We start from the raw sequence: 22,517 nt of genomic DNA, 5'->3' as shown, positions 1-22,517 counted from the left end.
TCAAAATATTCAATTCAAAACATTTTCACGATAAACATGAACTGAAATAAAATAAAAAAATTATAATAAATTATCTTCAGCATTAATTTACCAGAGAAAAACCCCAATCATGTTTCATATTTAAAATTGCTTTCTTCTTGCTTTCATGAGAATGGAAAACTTTTTTTGGTTGCTTGTTTTCAAGAAGGGAGGTGACCTATGTCTTGAACAAATCGAGGTTAATCTATAACATATATGACATATATCCTTGAGCTTATTTTCATTGAACAGAATATCGAACGTGTTTCATAAATTTATTTTCTAATGGTATGGCCCTATAACACACTACAGTCGATGTTTTTAAAATTTATGAGATTATTATTACGGTTTTTTGTAACATACTTGGCAGTACTTTTCTCAAGTTATTTTTTATGGTATATTTAGAAGTAGTACTGGCCGGTATTTTTTGATGATTCATATTGTTGAGTTCATTAGTGGGAGTTACCTGTTCGGTATGAAATTCTCTCAACTCTTTCAATTTTAAGGAGTTACTTCTATCTTTCTGGCTGCTTTGCTTATCCGCAATCGACAGGCAGTGACCTTTTTAGAATAATTATTGGGCATAATTGAATTTTTAATCGAAAGGTTTTCAAATAATAATATTTAACTTAAAGCAATTTTATTCATCGGAAAAAGTGGCAAGTACAGAAGACCCCTTAAAAACAACATCTTCCAGAAAGAATATACAAACGTCTTCGCCCTATCGAAAAAAAACTTAAAGCTACAAGGAGAAAAAGTTCTCTACATCACAATAAACAATTATTGGAACTCTAGCATATTTAATATCTACACTAAAAGTTACCTTCAACTGATGAGGCCCCGCTCACAGAGAGAAACCCACAAAATATCACTGGGTAAAAATAAAAAAAAAACAACTTAAATTATGAACTGCTACCCCAACCTTTGGTCAGTCTTTTCCACAAACTTGGCTTGTCTATGTTGGCGGGCGGTGGTTGATCGTTCTTGATCTGTTCGAGGAAGGCGTTTTGATTCGAGGGATTATCAGCTGTAGCATCTCCAATTTCTCTGAGATCCCTCATCATTTTCTTCCGTATGGTCTTTTTCATGCTCAGGTGTCTTTCCAACGTCTTGTACTTGTGCTTGTTCCTGCTATCGTTCAGACTGTCCGCCGAGATCCTGGGGGTTTCCTTGTCGATTTCCCGGGGATTTCCGCAGTTCCAGATATCCCTCACATCCCTGATCATCCTATCGTTCATTGTGGAAGTCATATTCGCTCCTAAAACAATCACATTTCTTGTAGCGAATGAAAGGAACGGTATAATCGAGAGATGTATTGTTTTTGATCGAGGTCTCTCTCCTATTGTTCGGATAATTCGGAAATGTGACGTTCAACAACCAAACAGCTTGAATTTTCGCGTCGAAAATTCGAAATCGATCGATTTCCGTAAACTAGAAACTTATTCCGATAACACGAGTCGCCTCGTATTCGCACACAGGCTGAAATTTTTATCAAAACACATCATTATGAAATGGGAGATGAAAGTACGGTTAGACCTCACGAGTCATGCACCTATCTTTTCTTAGTCTGCGGCGTTCAAGGCGAACGACTTGACTTTTTGTACTTAATAGAAGTTACCGTTTGGAAGCTTCCTATACTAGCCATTAATTACTCAAACCAATTCACAAACCTGCACTGACTACGTGTGTGGAAGATCAGAACTTACAAAACCATAACAGAACACAATTTAACACCTTCACGCTGTCGAATTGAGCTTAAAACTAACATATACATTACTTTTACTTTTGTTCTCGAGGTATAGGTAGGCGATCTGGTTCTTTGTATTCAAAGATAGGCTTATTCAATGCTTCTCTTGAAATTGAATGTATTTCTGCAACGGCGATATCTGATGGAGTGTTTCTAAAAATACCTGTTATTGTATTTAGATCATTTTATAAGGATAAGTAATCAAGAATCAAGATAAAATCATATTTTATTGTTTGTACAATCTATCTCAATTAAAACTTGAAAAATCCCAATGCAAACTCTATAATAAATCAGTTTGAAAACTTCAATTCAATTAATGGAAAGCAGAGTTTCCAAAAACTCCTCCAGTTTACTCTATAAATTGAACAATAATTCAATTGCACTTATCGCTAACTAAAGTAGTTATTTCAGTATCCACATATATGGAAACACATTTCAAGTAAGGTAATATAAAAGTCGTTTCGAGAATTTCTCATGATAAGAAAATTGAATAAGAATGAGCCGAATCTTATCAAAGCAGATATTCAAATTCCCGCTTCACACATTGACACTCCATAACAAACCAATAGAAATGCTCCAGCTGTTGTTTCCTCAATAAAACTCAGAGATACGTTATCGAAATTATCCGATTGTTAGAAAGAGAGAAAATATGGAAATAAATCGGAGTCTTGTTTCACTTCAGATCGCCAGCCAATGGCAATGCTCCATCTGTCCTATAGAAATCCTGATAATGACATACGTCGACGAAGAGGTATAGGGGAAAACTGCGTTGGTGGAAGTGAGATGGACTTCTAATAGGAGGTCTACGGTGGTAGCGGTTTTCCAGTTTGATTACGTTTCACTTTCCTCGATTTTTGGCACTTTTGTGGTGGTCGTGGCAGTCATTTGACGTAACTGGGAATAAAGTTAAAATTAGTTAATAAGAAATGAAGGTTTCATTGTTACTTTTTGCTCTTGTAGCATGTGTTACTTCCGAAGTATATTTCGAAGAGAAATTCGACGATGGTGAGTACAGTTAGACAAAATCTATTATCTTGTATCCGATTGATTTTCGCCGGCATTGTAGAGGAGCATGCTAGAATGTGGTTTCCACGTATGTATCACTTATCAGCTTTGTACTTTTTGCAGATACTTGGGAGAAGAACTGGATATACAGCAAGCATCCCGGAAAAGAATTCGGAAAATTTGTTAGAACTGCTGGAAAGTTCTACAATGATGAGGATGCAGATAAAGGTGAGTGACATGAAGAAGCTTGTTTCAAACGTCAATCGGAAATATCTACCAATAAACTCGTCACGTTAGTTTAACTTTCATGACTTAATTTGAAATAATTGAGTGAAAAAATAATCCTCATATTTGACAAAGGAAATTAGTTTTCCCCACCAACATTGGTGAAGTACACATCATCCTTGGTGAAGGAACACTGCCTCTCATTACTGTTCTTTTCGCCAATTAAAATTCTATTTTTCGTTGAAGCACATTCTTATATGTGAAAAATGTGTGGGTTTGGAAAACCAGAATCTTAATTCATTCGGAATATTCTTGGAAAAATTGAATTTTGCTAATTAATTCTTAAAGTGCGATAACTCGTTTTTTCACTTGATTAGGTTTACATAATTCTGAAAACTGATATTGAATTTTGATTACTCTTAAGCATTCTAATTGGTTAATTGGCTTTTCTGCATGTAGGTCAACAAACACTATCATACTTTTATCAATACACACCTAAAAGGTTATTCTCAACATAGGGATGCATTGCTTCGATATATATCATCATAGTATTTTATTTTTCAGTTAATTGATTAAGTATATATAAATTGATTATTTGGTTATAAGTTGTTGATTCGTTCATTTCCATTCAGAGAGGATTTTGTTTGGTTACTCAGAATTTCTCTGAAAGCAAGAATGTTGATTAATACATTATCAGGTATAAGTAGAATAACCAAAGCCTCAAAAATCTACTTTCACTTTTGTAGCTTAGATTTTCATAGAAAGCAATTAACAAATATTGGATAATAATTGTTGTGACAAGGTATTATAATTGGTATTTCTTAATTTTATTGTCATTATTGTTATATTATTCAGGATTTAGTGAAATAGCATTTGTGATATTAAATTGTTTTTATGGATTTGCGGCAATGATTCCTATTTCCCAGAAAAAAATAAAAAGAAAATAGAAAGCATATCTTAATTGTTGAAAATCCTTTCTAAACGTCTATTTACTGCATAGCTGTTGAGCTTGGCAGGAAGAAGGTACAACTTGGGTGTAAATTGAAATCTTTTGAATTCCCTAGGTATCCAAACTTCCCAAGACGCCCGTTTCTACGCCCTCAGTAGGAAATTTACCCCTTTCTCAACGGAAGGAAAGAACTTGGTCATCCAGTTCAGCGTCAAGCATGAACAGAAGATAGATTGTGGAGGCGGATATGTTAAAGTATTCGACTGTTCACTCAACCAAGAAGATATGCACGGAGAATCCCCATACAGGATCATGTTCGGCCCTGATATCTGCGGACCCGGCACTAAGAAAGTTCACGTTATTTTGAACCACAAGAACCAAAACCATCTCATCAATAAGGAGATCACCTGTAAAGATGACGAATACACCCACGTATACACCCTCATCATCAAACCCGACAATACTTATGAGGTGTTGATCGATGGAGACAAAAAGGAGAGCGGAAGCTTGGAAGATGACTGGGACATCCTGCCACCCAAGAAAATCAAGGATCCAGAAGCCAAAAAGCCTGAAGACTGGGACGATCGCGAGACCATCCCAGACCCAGACGACAAGAAACCAGAGGACTGGGACAAGCCAGAGCACATCCCCGACCCAGAAGCCACCAAACCTGAAGATTGGGACGATGAGATGGACGGAGAATGGGAACCACCAATGATCGACAACCCAGAGTACAAAGGGGAATGGGCACCGAAACAGATCGACAACCCAGCTTACAAAGGACCTTGGGTGCATCCAGAAATCGACAACCCAGACTACACCCCAGAACCTAACCTATACTCGCAGAAAGAAATCTGTGCCATCGGTCTGGACTTGTGGCAGGTCAAGTCGGGAACCATCTTTGACAACATCTTGATCACTGATGATGTAGATTATGCAAGTAGTGCCATCTCGAACCTCAAGTCCACCCAAGAGGGAGAGAAGAAAATGAAAGAAGAACAAGATAAGGCTGAGAGGGAAGCAGCAAAGAAAGATGAGAAGAAAGAAGAGGAAGAAGATGATGAAGATGCCGACGATGAAGAAGAGAAAGTTCCACCAGTTGAGGTAAGTTTCGCTTTGACTTGAAACTTTGAAGTGTTTATGAAACTTTTAGTTGTTTAAACTTGTATTAATTTGGTATTATTCTTGTTTCAGGAGGCAGATCACGATGAATTGTAAAAAAGTGTAATTTAAGAGACCTTTTTTTATACATTACAGTGTGCAGTGCTTGGTTAATAGTGTGTACTGTTTCCTTTGACTGATTTTTTGTTAAGGTTGAGCAATCTTCTAAATAAATCGAAAATTTTTTGAACTAGTTTCATTCAAAGAATAATATATAAAATGGTTGTATGAGAACTTGGTGAGTTATGTTAGTATAACAGAGCTGTAAATTTTTGTAGAATTATTTAAGGATTTGTTTTTTATTTTTAAAAAACAATATATACGTATTTTCGTATTTTATTTTATTTTGTTTTCATATATTTCCTAATAAATCTGTTGTCATTTTATTCTTCCCTCTACATAATCCTCTATGATTGAACCAAAGAGTAGGTTTTCTTTGCTGAAACTGTTTTTCACTTGAAAAACTGAAAGATAAAGATTTTATATAAGAATAATTTTTTCAGTATCCATTGGATGCTTCTTTTCCCATTTGCAAGATATATTCTCTTAACTTTTTCGGATCGATTTATTGGTTAGCTGTAAACGCAGGGTAGTATTAGTCAGTGTCAATAAGGAAATGGTTGCATTGTTCAGGAAAACAAGGTTTTAAGCAATTATGGTAGAGAAATAAGACTTTTCCAACTTCAAGAGAATGCTCGCAGTCAATTATGTGGTATCCGTATCATGATTCCCCGAAAAATTGACATATTCTATTTAACATATTTTTCTCACGTGTTATACAACAAATCATACACCTACCATGTAACATGGACTGCTCAAGAAGCATATATTTGATAAATTTTGTTACACATCATACATATTCCCTGTAATATGGGTTGCCTACCCGTATGGCTATTACGTGAAGAGCAAAGATTACAGAGTTAACTCTATAATCTTTGGTGAAGAGTTTATAGAATGGTAATTGGCTATCCTAGCGTGGTTTCCCAAGATTTTTTGGGGTTGTCCAGGGGCAAATCTGAGAGAAATTTGCTAATAGCTGATGTACAATCCTCTCACACACTCGAGGTGAAAAATTTTGGGGAAATATCTGTGAAGTACTGAATCTTTTGAATATGCCGATAATATACCCTCCTCTGAACTGCCATTGTAATAAGGACAGAGACAGAGGTTGTGTCTGATAAGGACTTGTATTCAAGAAGATTTAGATCATACTTGATATACCCAAACTTATATTGTGTATTATTTCTACCCCTCGTTTTGTACATCTGCAGCACATCATACACGTATCATGTTTTATAAGTTGCCTGCCATATTGTAAAGGGAGTTCTTTGCGCGATTTAGGAGCAAGCTCCGATGGAGTTTACACTGTTTATAGACCCTTGTTATGGGCTCCTTTCGCTATTTTTTTTTTATATAACTATATAGTAAATATTTTTTTCAAGGTAATTCAATCATAGCGAAATCTTTGCAGTTTTCTAATGAAAATCTTCAATATCTATAATCGCCAAGTTAACTTTCGTGTTGGTGGATCACTCAAATATTTATTTCCCCTAGCGCAATATAATGCCTGCAGGAAACAGGTGAATATCTCGATCCCTAGGCTCCTAAGGAAAATTCTGAATACGCCTATGGTGTCTCGGATTTAATTCCTCCTATATATTACCCTAATAATTCATTCTTCAGAGAGAGGCCATCTCAGATCATAATATATAATAATAGGTGGGGTGCCTTTGTAATCAAAATTTAATGTCTTTATTTGAATGGATAAATATTCAAATAATAGGTTGGGAGAAAGCTATATGGATCTTTTGTAGCCAGGAGGTTTATTATTTTCCCGCGACTGATCTTCGGGATCCACAATAAGGGTGCGGAAATTTGAATATGAATTGAAATTTTCACACTTATATTGGATTCCCTGAAATTTTTTATCAATTCATCTTAAATCATTATTTTCGTGTTTTGGAATTCTTGATCATTTCGGAAGATTATCATCATACATCATATCAAAGCCTTTTATAGATACTTTAGAAGGCTGTGATCATATACAGGGTGTAAATGAATAATTGCGAAAAAATTATACCAATACTTTTTTGACAGCACCTTCAAGGTTACAGGGATTGAAAATTCCGACTGCTAATCTTACGAGAAGTTAGGGTAGTTTTAAAATATGTATGTACTTAGGGTGTATAGTGTTTCTGACTCACTGTACTGCTTGCTCATTTTTTTTTATTTTATTTGGAGTTTCTAATACTTTTCCAACTTCATCCATTCGTTTCTGGACGTCCTGTGTATTATTTTCTTCCACAAACATCACAGGATTTAATCAAAGGTTTAGAGATATCTAGCAGGCAAAATTGTGAGATGAACAGGTACCTCAAATCGCGAGAATCCCCCATTGTCTAGGATATGCTCCATCTATTTCAGTCTAGCTCAGAGCCAGGCATTATATACCTATGAAAATAGGAAATATGTTTCATTTCTACCAGCCACCCGCCGTAGGGTCCAATATAGGGTAGTTTCACCCGAACACATGCCTCCCGCGTACGCACGCGCAGCGCTCTCCAAGAAATGTAAAATAGGGTAGAGAGGGATGAAAAGAGAACGTTTAGGGGTTGGCGAGAAAAGAAAGGACGCAGAGAAAAGTACGAACCGAGAACGGACGTAATTTCCAACGTCTATTCCTATCAGCCCAAGCTGCGACAGCTAAAATGGAAAAGTCGCTGTTGTAGTTGATAAGCCGAGGTCGAGCCGTGTTCCCAGGCCCGTGAGCTTCACATTTGCTGTCAAAACCTCCGCGTTTTTGGCCGTCCTCTCCGGGTTAAATGTTCTGATAGAATTAACGAATAGTCTATCCGGAAAATCCTTGTTGTGACTGTGAAAACGGTGTTCGTAGAGCCTCTCAAACGTTGCGCTGATCGAAATATGCGACTAGACCGTTCGGAGTGTTGTTCTTATTGGTTTTTTTAGGAATATGTATATGGAGTTTCCCAAGAAAATTTTCCGGAGGAATGGTATGTTCTTCTTAACACTAAACACGCAATCAAACACTAAAACGTTGCATGGAACTGGCCCTATGATGCATCATCCTTTTTTTGGATTTCCATTTATAATAGGTGAAGTGAAAAAAAAATATTACAAAAGATGCCACTTTATTATTTTCATAGTCTGGAAAAGAAAAATGAAAAACTAACGTTGTTTTTCACGAAGCTGAAAGATTTAAACATTTTATTAAGAGAGTCAAGACAAAAACACTTTACTGATTCTCTAACAGTTATGTTAATCATTTAAAATGCAGAAAAAAATACAGTATACAATAGATTTTACAATTGATATCCAGAATTGATGGTCTTTATTCTTCAGTCGTGTGAGATTTGAAATGAAAATCTTTTCATCTGAATATTCTTCAATAATGCGAACTCTACAACTACGATATGCTAAAAACTATAAAAGGAAGAATACAAACCTAAGGATTCTCATTTTTTGTTAGCCTCCTTAATAATTCATTGAAAATAATGAAACATAATCATTCAGATTTGACTGAGTCAAATGATGAGAAAATCCATTGAGTTGAATTTGATCTTCAATAAAATAAGGCTGATTTATTTTGAAGCAGTTGAATGTTGACAAACATCCTGTTTTTCAACGAATAATTGTTTTCAATTAAGAAATTAATCAACAGATTATTATTTTATCAATACTCGAAAATGGCAATTTCGATAATTCGAAATTTGCGAATGAATTGAAAGGGTCAGTTTTAAATATTGTGTCGATAGATGAAGAAGTTCTGGTAAGTGAAAATTGGCATCGTTAATTGTTGACGATGGATAACAAGGAGACGAAAAGAATAATTTTATTTGTCATTCTCATAAAGTCTTACTGGCGATAAATCGAATGGATAATAACTTTTTATGGTAGGATTTCTCAGTAATAAATATTTTATAGACTCCTAATATTCTGTTAACGTACCCACATTTAAAACCGACCATGAAATATTATACTCATGCACCTCATAGTATCTGGAGAAGGAATTACAAAAAGGATCAGATTACACGGTTCAAATAGGGCAGTGAATCCTTTAAATGAGAATGGGGTGCAGGTACAATGCAATTAACCATGGAAGTGCCCATTTTTGTATGCCAATCTCAAAAACGAACCATTTTTATATTCTAGTTAATAATACTTTCCAACAGTTCAATCAGATTCAAATTACGATAAAACGAACGTAGTAGTTTTTTCGCAAATCGTGAAAATAGTTATGGGAAGCACGAAAAATTTCACCTCTGTATCATATTTCAAATTATTATTCGACAATGATATTACTCGCAAGTTCGAAAATCTCATCCTTTGCAACGAAAATAATGGTGAATCAACATTTCACTAATTAATGCTCACATTTAATTCAGTCGAGATATTTTCACAAGCCAAAAAATAAAGAATTCAACTCTGGCTGACACCGAGGCTGACACTTGTACAACCTACCTAATCATTTGTGACATGTTGGAACTGTAGCAATGTGAAAAACCTGTATCTATTTTTCTCACTGGGACGCTAAATATAATCCACACTAATTCGTTAAGTTCATTGTTCCTCGTGTCATTTTCTTGGTGAAATTTTAAATAGATTCCTCTAGAATCTGACAATGAGGAGAGTTTCTCGATACTTTGGTCTATGATTTAGTTATTATCTTCTGGAAAGACCTTTTATAAATGAGTAAACTGAGTCTGAAGATTTTCGGCAAAAAATACATATTTTCGGAATACGGATTCAAACTCTAGTTGAAGCAGAAGCAATGACCTTTGAAATTCGAATACCTATAAACCTATACAAACTTATTCTTTGTCCTTTGTCTACTTCAACTTCCACTGTTTCCTACTATCTCTCGCTTGATATCTATTTGAAGTGATTTGATATGCTAACCAGGGACTGAATATCGTTTAAACACAATTGTCAAATGGAATATTCAATCTCTCAAAAGAGTCAACAAACTCAATAAAGTAATGAAACCACTTTATTATGTTGAGAAGGAAGACAACATGAATGTCCAATTGTGAAATGAAGATGTTTATGGTGATTACGTCCTTGGAATTGATTTTATGAATGGATGGATGGCCTTTCTTGATATTTGATATTATTGAACGTATTTATGGGCTCCCAGAGGTATCAGAAAACTGGTTGATATCAATATACCTATGTAAAATTGAAATAAATCTGGAAAACATAGAAATTACCTTTTTGTGTGTACATATGTGGAATAACAAAAATGTTCACACACACACACACTCTGTCATTTTATTGAAGGGCGATGTTACTACATCTAAGCTGACTACTAAGTCCCCCACTAATAAATCAGTGGAATGTGCATTGTGCATGGGGTACAAGAAAGCTCCATCAGAGCGTGGATATTTATTTGATAGCTACACCCTATTGATTGAGATAGGTCAATTTTCCCAGGTAGCTTAACATGTACTGATGTGTTTTTTTCATGCGATACAATCTTCAAAAGCTGGGGAAATGACTAATTCAATGTTGAGGGGAGATGTTTTTGGTTACATAGCGTGTGAAACTGCTGTAATATTTTCAGTGAACCTCATTATCTAATGGGATACGATAGACATTATCGAGATCGTTCATTTTTTTGGAAGAATCTATCAGTTCTGATACATGCTCTATAGTCTACACTTTCTAATGAATCATAGCTTTATTGCATATCAACAATTTTAAAATGAGTATCGTTTCATTGAATTAAATTTCACAAAAGATGCTCTGAGAGGCCACCATGAGCTTCAGTACATGCTCTATACCTTTTTATAGAAGATTGCTTTATTCTGCTTGCATTTCTCATTTTAGCTGCTAAAAATTTTAGAAACATTGTTTACATTAAACTAGGCCTCAACTGATTGCAATAGGAATTTATTTGCTATTGAATGCTGAAAATACAGAGAGTTATACCATTTCGGAATCTCAATGAAACGGGCATGTTTTTTCTTGAATTGGCTCTAAGGTAACCATATTATTTTTTACACCGCGCTAGGTTGAACTTATGAAAAAAAAATAAGCAAAACGGAAAAGTTGAGTTAGATCTTTTTTTCATGAAGAACTATTCATGAGCCTCAAAAATAATGAATTACATTCGATAGATGATCTATCCAGGAATACTATCCAAAAAACAGTTTGAAAAAATTCATTCATTTGAAGTCATGCCTGCAAAACGAGTGGCGAAGGGTGTAATTCTCTTGAATTTTCGAAAATCTTCAATATCTCGAAAACCAAGGCACTTTTACTGAACGTAAAATATATTTTTCTGAACCGTCATAGAGTCCTCTACCCGCAGGCTCCATATTATCCATTCATTACGACACACCCTGTATATACTCAATGCTATTTATGTATTTAGTCATACAAAGTTTGAATAAACTTCCGGAAGTACCACAGAAACGAGAATATTTTATTCAAATCGATCCGGTCATTCAGTTAAGATCCACAAATTTTCTAATAAAAATCTCCTTCGGTTCACCAGATTCGTCCAAGGGATACTTTGCGTAAACCACCCTGTATATCTAGCTTATAGGCTTTTCTTTGAAGAAGGCTATCAAAGTTAACTTGAAAGCACTTGAATGACGATCCTCCTTCTCGGAATCAGCCTGTATAACGAACAGGAAGATAATGCGACATCGAGGACAATCCGTAGTTTTCACTCTGCGGCAAACCGAACTCGATTCATCTGTTTTCGCACGTACGTAGTCATCGCCGCGGGATTTTGCGGGCGTCTGAAAGAATTAAAATGCGAATGTTGTTCATTTTTCATTTTTTATGAGACCCAAAAGTCCCTCACGTAAACCGCCGGCCGCCCTCAAGACGCGCTCCATTTAAAATTCTGCCCTCACTCCGTCTCTACAGTCCTCCAAATTATTTATATACCTAGAGCGGAGTATCGTACGTGCGCATCTTTTTCGGCCGTTGATATTTCGTGAGTTTTTGCCGCTTTTCTGAGGGCCAGTTTATATCTGTGGTTTTTTCGGGAGCTCTTCGTTAGAAAGCAACAATTTTTAAAACTGAGACTAGTTTTTTATCGTGGGAAGCTTGTAGAACCACCTTGGGTTTTTGGAGTATTCATAGACCTCCTTTTTCTCTGATACAAAGCAGTATTCTGAGTTACAAGACGGAATTCTGTGATACAAGTCAGAATTCTGATTTGCAAGTCGAAATTCTGAGCTACAACTTAGGATTCTGAGTTGGATTTCTAAGAACAAGTCAGAAGTTTGGGTTGCATGTCGAAACTCTGAGATACAAGTCAGAATTCTGATTTGAAAGTCGAAATTCTGATATGGAACTTAGGATTCTTAGTTGCAAGTTCTATTTCTAAGATACAAGTCAGAATTTTGAGTTGCAAGTCAAAACTGTGAGATGCAAGTCGAAATTCTGAGATATAACTCAGGATTCTGAGTTGGATTTCTAAGATACAAGTCAGAAGTTTGAGTTGCATGCCGGAACTTTGAGATACAAGTCAGAATTCTGATTTGCAAGTTGAAATTCTGAGATAAAACTCAGGATTCTGAGTTGGATTTCTAACATACAAGTCAGAAGTTTGAGTTGCATGTCGGAACTTTGAGATACAAGTCAGAATTTTGATTTGCAAGTCAAAACTTTGAGATACAAGTCAGAATTCTGATTCACAAGTCGATATTCTGAGATACAACTCTGTTGTAAGCCGAAATTCAAAAATACGAGTCAGAATTCTGATTTGTAGGTTGAAATTCTGAGATAGAAGAGAGAATGCTGAGTTGCAAATCGAAACAAGTCCGAATTCTTAGTTGCCAGTCGGAATTTTGATATACAATCAGAATTATTTTCAGTTGCAAGTTAGAATTCTGAGAGAGGGGTTATAGTTCTGATTCAAAATAAGATACGAGTAAGAATTCTGAGGTACAAGTCGGAATTCTGAGATGAAAGCTGAAATTCTGAGTTGTTAGTTTCAATTCTGGGATAGAAGTCGGAATTTTGAGGTGCTGAATTCTGAGATACAAGTTTGAATTCTCAGATACAAGATGGAGCGGAGTTGAAAGTAGGAACTTTGGGATAGATACAAGTCAGAATTCTGATTTACAGTCGAAATTTTGAGATACAAGTTAGGATTCTGAGTTACAAGCTGGATTTCTAAGGCACAAGTCAGAATTTTCAGTTGTAAGTCGAAATTTCGAGATACGAGTCAGAATTCTGATTTGCCGGTTGAAATTCTGAGATAGAAGAGAGAATTCTGAGCTGCAAGTCGGAATTCTGAGACGAAAGTCAAAATTCCGAGTTGCCAGTTGGAATTCTGGGATCGAAGTCGGAATTTTATGTTGCAGAAACTTGAGATACAAGTTAGAATTCTCAGCTGCAAGATGAAGTGGAGTTGAAAGTAGGAACTTTGGGATACAACTCAGAATTCTGATTTACAGTCGAAATTTTGAGATACAAGTTGGGATTCTGAGTTGCAAGCTGGGTATCTAAGACAGAATTTTCAGTTTCAAGTCGGAATTTTGAGACATGAGTCAGAATTCTGATTTGCAAGTTGAAATTCTGAGGTAAAAGTGAGAATGCCGAGGTGCAAATCGAAACAAGTCCGAATTTTGAGTTGCCAGTCGGAATTTTGATATACAATCAGATTTATTTTGAGTTGCAAGTTCGAATTCAGAGAGAGAAGTCAGAGTTCTGATTCTAAGTAAGATACGAGTAAGAATTCTGAGCTGCAAGTCGGAATTCTGAGACGAAAGTCAAAATTCTTAGTTGCCAGTTGGAATTCTGCGATAGAAGACGGAATTTTGTGATGCAGAATTCTGAGATACAAGTTAAAATTCTCAGCTGCAAGATGGAGTGGAGTTGAAAGTAGAAACTTTGAGGTACAAGTTAGAATTCTGAGTTCTGAGTTGACTATGCTTCCAGTTTTGGCTGAAGCTTCAATGAACAGCATGTATGAACCAAAAAACGTAGTACTATTCACCAATGTTGATGATATTCTCAAGCAATCGAGTTTGTCGACAGGCCTAAGGTGGCCCACATTATGGATTTTACGTATTTCACCACATTTAATCCAATTCGACCCCGCGTTCGCTCTGCAGCCAGCAGCGTTGCGACAACCATCAATCATGGTACAGACGTTCATCGTCACCGCCAACACGACGAAACCAAATATAAAAATGTTAATCGGTTTGTTCACGAAACAAAACCCGATTCCGAAGAATAAAAAGGCCATAAATCCGCCCCGAATGCAGCGAAAAGAGGCACCGAACAATCCGGATGATGGGACTCGAAATATAAATCACCTCAATATTAACAATTTTAATAAACCAATAAAACGTGGAACCCCCCCGCACCCCGAACAGTCCCGGGCTCCGGTTATCGACCCGGAGTCTAGGGCTTTCCCGAGGATCGGGAAGGCCGAACCCGTAGCTCGGGGGTGGTGGTGTAACGGGGCGAAGTGAATTTGGCAATCTTACGGCTGCATTGGACATGTTACATGGAGTCATTGCGTTGGAAATGGAGAAAACGCTAAAATTTTACAGATGCGTTTAGCATTGCTGGAATTTCCTCCGGAAGTGTGTTTCCCTCGGCTTTTACAGCGTCATAAACCGATAAATAAAGGAGTATCAATAAGGGCGGGTGGATGTTGGTATGAAAAACAATAATTCAGCCGCCAAACGTTGGAGAGTTTACTCTGAAAGGTCACCGAGTTCGGGAGTAACGAACACACATTTTTATAATGGTAGTTCAATTTTTGACCAGCTGTATGTAGATACCTAATGTCCTTAGGTGTTTTTTTGAAATGTACAATTCAAGGGCGGAGCAGAGTTCCTCTTTAAGAATATGTATCACGTTTAGATCTACGATGATTTTCTTGGGAGATAAACGACTCGAAAGATGATCTTCGAAAAATTCCCAAAAAGTTAGGTTCAGTTGAAACTTCCTCAAGACCGAACGGTTGTACCGAAATGAATAATATTTTCAGATTTATTACTAGAAGAGTTGCTCTTTCAAAATATGTATCACACTTAGATCTACGACTATTTTTCTGGGAAAAACTACTCGAACGTTGACCTTCCAAAAATTCCCAAAAAGATGGGGTCAGTTAAAACTTACTCAAGACCGAACGGTTGTGCCGAGATGGATGAAATTCTCAGATTTATTACTAGAAGAGTTGTTCTTTCATAATATGTATCAGATTTAGATCTTCGATTATTTTCCTGGGTAAAAAACTACTCGAACGATTACCTTCTAAAAATTCCCAAAAAGATGAGGTCAGTTAAAACTTCCTCAAGACCTCAAGGTTGTGCAGAAATGGATAAAATTCTCAGATTTATCACTAGAAGAGTTGCTCTTTCAGAATATGTATCACATTTAGATCTACAATGATTTTCCACTAATTGATTCCCACTTTCAGGTCAGAATATCTCAGAATTTCGACATGCAAGTTAGAATTCTGACTTTCATCTCAAAATTCTGACTTGTATCTCTAAAAATTCAGAAAATAAATTTATGGGGCCCTCAACTATTCCCAAATTCTTCTCCAAAATCCTCATCTGTGGCTGAATAACTCGTGTTAGTGAAGATCAGTTTTACCTCACATATTATTGGCTATTCTCGTTGAAATGCTTTTCGAATATCCCTAACACAACGTCGGAAAATTAAAATTTCAGGAAGAAAACTTCCAGTCCGAACTTTTCACCGCAATATTTTACGGGTTGAGGCATAAATTTCAATTAAAATTCTGTGGGCGGAAAGAATGTGCACATCGAAATTTTGGCCGACTAGAAGCTGGATTGTATGATAAATATTTCATACGCTATTTCGATTAGGTACGCTTGATTAAATATGCTCCTGGCAGAGGCGTAAATGGTCCGCTAATTGAATTATAGAATATGTAATCTATCTTGCTAACTATGTTTGTCTATAATTTGTTCTTGGTTTCGGGTTTTCATATTTTGATTATATTATTCCACCTATGTTTTAAAAATGACATCAATATTAATTGGTAGAAATTATACGAAAACCATTTTGATTTTACACGTTGGTCTGTTTTTTGAGAATTTTCCCCATCGTACAACATTCAGAGAATATTGCGATGCCTAATTTTTGAGTTTCACAACAGGAAATGCTGAGATTTTGTTGAGAAAATGAGGATATACTACCGTTTAAACGTGTAATGTAAATTCTCGAAACGGTGAATTTTATCTACATATACAGGGTGAGTCTTTGAGTCGTACAAATATTTCAACAGTAGATTCTTGAGGTCAAAAGAAACACTTTTTTCCTTTACGATTTTTTCCGATTCGGCACTGATGAAAAGATATAGCCATTTTGAGTCTTCATAAGCTGTGCCACCCCTAGAAAAACAAAATTACTTTCAGAATATCTAGCTGAACCTGTGACTCTACATATCTGTGGATCTTTTAAACAGAGTTTTACTCAACGTTCAAAGATACTTTTTACAATAGCCTGTATTAAAAAAATGTTTCTTTTGTCCTAAGGAATCTGATGTTGAAATATTTGTTCGAGTCAAAGACTCGTTTATTATTTCTTTGTTTCTAGGAATAGAATCATAACACTTTAAAATATGGGTCTCCCCCAGAAATAATGATGAAAACTCGAATTGAAATTCGTCATGTTTTAATCAATATCCTGTAGAATTTTTTGTCAAACACAGAAAGGAAAACGCACAACAAAGAGATACAGTAACATTTATTGCAAATTCCATCGATCTAACGTTTAAGTTCAATAGGCTAGTTATGACCACCTTACTGATCGTCGGGAATAAAAGATAGGCTCAAATAACTCTGAAAAGCTTCGGTAAATCAGTGTATTACATGATTGAACTCGCATTTAAGGTTATTCTACAAAAATATTTCATATTTTCCCAGTACCCCTCGAAATGTAGTATAATTTTCATGGAATGTCAACCGTCCACTACGTCAAACGACATAACCTCGAAGAATTAGCGTAAGCGGCCATATTGCAATCAATATCCATTGTAAATATGGCGTTATCAATTATCAATTGGATGCTGCGTAACACCAACCGACCAACGTTGATTAGAATATTAGATAAATAGCAATACAACCAATTTTCCCTCATTCTTTACTATTTGTGGTGAACGCTGGAGTTTCACAAAGAGTTAAATAATTCAAGAGAGGACGTCCTCTGGACCTAATCACCGACCAGTTTCAGAGTGCAAATTCTTCGTTGTGGAGGACTGCTAAATACCAGTAGTTGTTATTCATCTCATCTCTTGATTGTTGTCCGGCGGTCTAATACAGAATGTGAAGCGCTGTTCAAACAGGAAAGAGAACATGCAAACTACATAATCCGGCACGGACATTGGAACGTTATTCGGGCAATTGTTGAACAAATATACTCGGATCGGAATATTCAATGTGGAATTTGGATGGCCATTAGCGATTCGACTGCGCTACGTCAGCGGTACCTACCCCTTTAGGGGGTTGCGATTCACCCCCGTTGCATCCAGAACGTGCCGGAACTGTAAACGCGATGCCCTAACGGTAAATTATGGCGATCGGTTGGCAGCCGTTAATTAGGATATATCATTAATTCGTATAAGGATATGCGCCGATCGCCATCATTGTTTCACGCTGCTGCATGGCACCAGCGCCATGTGGGTGAGGTTGCCATCTAAATCAGTCGAATTTCGAGCGAAAAAGTCACAAATTGTGGGTTTTTTCGGGGCCACTCAACGCCTACTTCAGCATCGTGAACTATAGTCGAATTTTTGAACGAAGTGCATCGCAAAATAGCGCTCTGCACAAGCTGAGTAAATAAAAATACAACCATGTTTTGTGATGTAATGGCTTGACGTAAAAACGGCTGAACCGATTTCATTCATTTTTAATTTGTAGCCTTCCTCATACTTTGTAAAAGGTTTTAAAGGAAAAACACTTGGGAAACTGGGAAAATCAAGAAAACTGGATGTAATTTGAATTTCGCGCGCAAGTGTAAGTTGGGTAGTCTACCATGCAAGGACACTTGCTGGCGATTGACAGTTGACAAATGAACTGAAAATGAACAACACGATCTCAATATTGATGAAACCACTTCTCAAACTTCACCATTTTGGTTATCAGTTAATTGATTTCTGTGTCTGAGTGATTAGTTGTCAGTATATAAATTTTGAATACTACATGTATGCACTAGTATATAGGGTGAGTCTTTGAGTCGTACAAATATTTTAACAGTAAATTCTTGAGGTCAAAAGAAACACTTCTTTCCTTTACGATTTTTTCCGATACGGCTCTTATAACAAGATATAGATGCTTTAAGGTTTCATAATGAGCTATGCCACCCCTGAAGAAACAAAATTCCCTCCAGACTACCAAGCTAAATCTATGACACTACACATTTGTAGATCTCTAAAGCAGAGTTGCATTCAGCTGAAGTACCCAATTTTCGGAATATCACAGATATATTTTATTCTTGAACAAATTACTCGAAAACGGCGCCATTATACGACAAAATATGAAGAATACTTTGATTGTGCAAAATGTTCAAATATTCATTATAAAATCTCTAACTTAGTCTCAAGAGTTGGGTTCTTTGACTTTTTTTGTATTTTAATGGTACGTAATGGTCATAATGACAAAACTATAAGACGTGGGTGAAAGCTTGTGTTCGAAAAAGATTCATCAAATAAATGAAAAACTATATTCCGAAATTCATTTCATTCGAGAAAACCGTTTGTGGGATAGAACTAAAAATTGACATTTTTTAAGGTTTTTCAACAGCCTGTATCTTTTAAACCAAGCCGATTCGGAACAAATGGTAAAGGAAAAAAGTGTTCCTTTTGACCTCAAGAATCTACTGTCAAATTAATTGTACGAGTCAAAAACTCAACCTGTAGATATTCTTCTCGTATTATTTTCAACACCGTAACTTAATTTTTAGGCATCGAAAATAATTATTATTCACTCTATGTAGCACCCTTTCTGTGAAATGGAATGAAATAGTAACCTTGAACAGTACATGTGATTGATTCATTACTATCTTCTTCACAAAAACAACTTTTGAAGAAAAATCATTTCAGTTTGAGTTTGTTATTCTCAGTTCGAAAACTAATAAATTAGAATAACCTGATGGAGCTCGATACCACTTAGCAGGTTCATCTACGAGCCATTAAACGGAATAACCCCAGAAGGGTAGCCGGGACTGCCTTTCATTAAATCCAGATGAATACGAATACCCGCCCTCGTCTTGTCAAAGAATTTTTAGCAAATTCCTTTGGGGGGAAAATCAAAGGTAAGCATGTACGCCCGTGCTTCAATAAAACAAGATGAATGACGAAGATCGAAACTCTGCAACGAGTGAATTATAATTATGTTAATCTGGATTGAACTTGCGCCTGTACTCTAACTTATTTGGGGAATTAATCTCTTATGATGTTAAAAAGGGTTGTATCGAGGTACGGTTCAAATCCGACGTTGGAGTCGGTATTGATTTTCGCTGTATGCTGATGGAAATCGGGTATTTCTGTGTTTAGAGTCCTTAGAACAGTTTTTCGTACAATCTACGATATCTGGCAAGGATTTGTTTCATTCTGAATGCATTAAAGGAAACATTAATCCTGAATGGAAGTTGAACCCGAAGGGTGAATTCAACATCACTAGAAAAGATATTATTTTAAAATCTGGATCCTGATGGTTGGGTTGATACCTCGAGAAGTCTTTGTCTGTCACTTTTAGTACAATAAGTTGCTATAGAAATAACGCAATTTTATGAAATCGGCTTTTTTCATGAAATTCTATTTATTTTTAAAGCTCTTGTCCTACAGGGTGTGAATACAGAGTGAGTCTTTGATTCGTAGAAATATTTTAACAGTAGATACTTGAGGTCAAAAGAATCACTTTTTTCCTTTACTATTTTTTCCGAATCGGCTCGGTTTAAAAGATACAGGATGTTGAAAAACCTTAAAAAAGTGCGGAAAATTTCTTGGACTCCTTCTTAAACAACCTTCATCAGGAGATTCTCGTTCACACTTCTTTTCCTCATTTCTGTCCCATTCTTTCGCCACAAACAACTACCTACTTTCATCACAGATATATTCCCTGCGTCATAAAATAGGGAAGCCTTCTTTCCCCACACATTCCGAGCTGTATTTTCGTAGCAGTCCGGGCAGAATTTATGAAAAGCGACACGAAAATTAATTAATTTCAACGTCTTGTCTCTGACAACGGGGGTTCCGAGGATTATGATAATAATCCCAGAATAGGACCAGGTGAGCCCTCGATATTAATAAAAACAAATGGCACTTCGCTGTTGGACGTCTTTCCCAACATCAGCTGCCTTCGGGTCGTTTTCCGGTTTATCTTTCTGATTGTAACGTATTTTCGTGTCTTCTGTAAAGTGAGAGTGGAAACGTTTATTTATATACCTCTTTCGGGTGTTTAACGAAGTGGAAAGAGGATTGTTCAACTGACTAACGAGTGTTAAAAAAGGGGAGTACGAGGATATATTGAAAAATTCTTAGCCTACTATAGAATCAAACAAAATTTCAATGTCAAAATATTTTATTACTCAACATATTCTCCTCTTAATTGGATACGTTTATTACAGCGAACCTCCAACGTCTCTATACCTTTCAAAAAAATGTTTCTTCTTGCTCTGCAAACCAGACCTCCACAGCTTTTATTACCTCCTCGTTGGAAGAAAATTTACGACCTTTTAAACTTTTATTCAGTTGAGGAAAGAGATGATAGTGGGATGAAGCCAAATCTGGAGAGTAAGGAGGGTGTTCTAGTAATTCAAATCCTAAATCACGAATTTTTTGCATGGCAACATGAGATATGTGTACAGGGGAGTTGTCCTTCAAAAACAAAACACCTTTGCATAGCTTTCCGCGTCTTTTCTCTTTAATTTTTCCCTTAGAGTGGTCAGTAATGTCGAATAGTGATCTCCGGTTATTGTTCTACCCTTATCCAAAAATTCAATCATGATTATTCCATGGCAATCGCAAAAAACCGAAGAAAGAACTTTTTCAGCAGATTTTTGGACACGAAACTTCTTAGGTCTTGGAGAACCAGAGTGTCGCCATTCCATCGATTGTTGCTCTGTTTCTGGATCGTAGAAATGTACCCAAGACTCATCCGTAGTATCAATTCGGTACAAGAAGTTTACATCGTTTTCGAATCGAGCACAGATCGAACGCGATGCTTCTACCCTTGCACGCTTTTGGTCAACATTCAACCATTTGGGGATCCATTTTGCAGCAATTTTTCCCAAGTCCAAATTGACTTGAACTATATGATGAACGCGTTCATATGAAATATTCAGTGCTTCAGATATCCGTTTTAGCCCAATTCGACGGTCTGATAAAATCATGTCATGAACTCCGATATTTTCGGGGACTGACACAGAAACTGGCCTTTCCGATCGGTCATCATCTTCAATGGAAAATTTACCTCTTTTGAAGCTTGCAGTCCAATTTTTCTCGGTAGCATACGAAGGACATTGATCACCAAGGGTATTAAGCATATCTTCGTAAATCTGCTAACCTCTTAACCCTTTTGAATACAGGTAATTGATGATGGCTCGATACTACAATCTTTCGATTTTCACAATCTAGATGTCAATACAGTCTCATAAAGTGTGGAAGGTTGTCTTGTTTAAATCACCTGATAGGTGGCGCTGGTGTTTGTATGACGCCTTTCAGCGCCTGCTGGGTTCCACTTATGAGCTGAATTTACTTTTCATGAATCGCAATACAGCCGAAATTGAAGCCCAATGTACGATTCAAAAGAGTAATGTAAAGTGAAAGGAGTTTCGCGAAACACAAAAGAGGCCTCGTGAAACACACTGTACGTCAGACTATTTGAGTTGGGAAATCATCGTAACGTTTTTTCAATCGAAAAAAAGGAACTCCCTTACGTAATAACGATTCCCTCGTTCTACGTCGCAGCGGAATCCATATGAGAATATAAAGACCCCGAAAAGTTTCCTCCATGCCCATCCATTCCATCAAAATTCCTCACGGACTGTCTCGATACCCTGCCTCTTTTCTAGATCTCAGTTCCGGAAACTTTCGCGATTATTTCGCAGTTTTTGATCATCCATGCACTCTTATAATGAGGGAGGAAAGTTTTTCGAATTTCTTGCGAGATCTCTCGACTTTCGGGCAAAAATTCAGATAAGTTCCATGGAGTGCGCGAGAGGAGGTAACTTTGAATCTGTTACGGCACCGTGATAACGAAGTTCAGCCTTGTCAAGTTTCACTATTAAGGGATTTTATTTTGAGCCGAATGGAGGAATGCACAGGCTTTGATTCATCCCTTTTTTATCGAGTTTCACGCTCGTAAAATGAGAAAACGACGATAACACAATTTAAATTATCTAAAAACAGAGATTAAAGGTGATTTCTTCAATTGGGAATCTTAA

The 22,517-nt window shown here is 36.5% G+C and overlaps 3 protein-coding genes across 7 annotated transcripts in view; 2 read left to right on the top strand and 1 right to left on the bottom strand.

The window, feature by feature from the left end:
• Positions 1-641: 641 nt before the first annotated feature.
• LOC123313118 lies at positions 642-1,935 on the bottom strand. 3 transcript variants are annotated; one of them, XM_044897840.1, is made up of 2 exons: positions 1,802-1,935; positions 642-1,276 (listed from the first exon to the last, which is right to left on the bottom strand). In XM_044897840.1, exon 2 carries the CDS (start codon positions 1,266-1,268, stop codon positions 921-923), a length of 348 nt encoding a protein of 115 aa, XP_044753775.1. In that variant the 5' UTR covers positions 1,269-1,276; positions 1,802-1,935; the 3' UTR covers positions 642-920. The 3 variants fall into 3 exon arrangements, with proteins under 3 accessions (XP_044753775.1, XP_044753774.1, XP_044753773.1); XM_044897839.1 differs by having other exon boundaries at positions 1,796-1,929; XM_044897838.1 differs by having other exon boundaries at positions 1,689-1,924.
• A 673-nt stretch (positions 1,936-2,608) lies between these two features.
• Positions 2,609-5,291, top strand: LOC123313117 (calreticulin). Its single transcript, XM_044897837.1, has 4 exons — positions 2,609-2,770; positions 2,894-2,998; positions 4,060-5,048; positions 5,139-5,291. Exons 1-4 carry the CDS (start codon positions 2,692-2,694, stop codon positions 5,160-5,162), a joined length of 1,197 nt encoding a protein of 398 aa, XP_044753772.1. The 5' UTR covers positions 2,609-2,691; the 3' UTR covers positions 5,163-5,291.
• A 2,547-nt stretch (positions 5,292-7,838) lies between these two features.
• The window catches only part of LOC123313888, a 62,891-nt gene continuing 48,212 nt past the window's right edge, over positions 7,839-22,517 (top strand). For 2 of the 3 annotated variants that reach the window (XM_044898983.1, XM_044898981.1), the window contains exon 1: positions 7,839-8,116. The gene's annotated coding sequence lies outside the window, so the exon portion shown is untranslated. Of the gene's footprint in view, positions 8,117-8,846; positions 8,893-22,517 lie in introns of those variants that run through there. The other variant, XM_044898982.1, reaches the window with a different exon arrangement.

Source organism: Coccinella septempunctata, chromosome 5, assembly GCF_907165205.1.
Source record: "Coccinella septempunctata chromosome 5, icCocSept1.1, whole genome shotgun sequence".
Classification (NCBI taxonomy): Eukaryota; Metazoa; Arthropoda; class Insecta; order Coleoptera; family Coccinellidae; genus Coccinella; species Coccinella septempunctata.
Note: the sequence above shows the minus strand (reverse complement) of the source record. Positions and strands in the feature narration are given on the sequence as shown.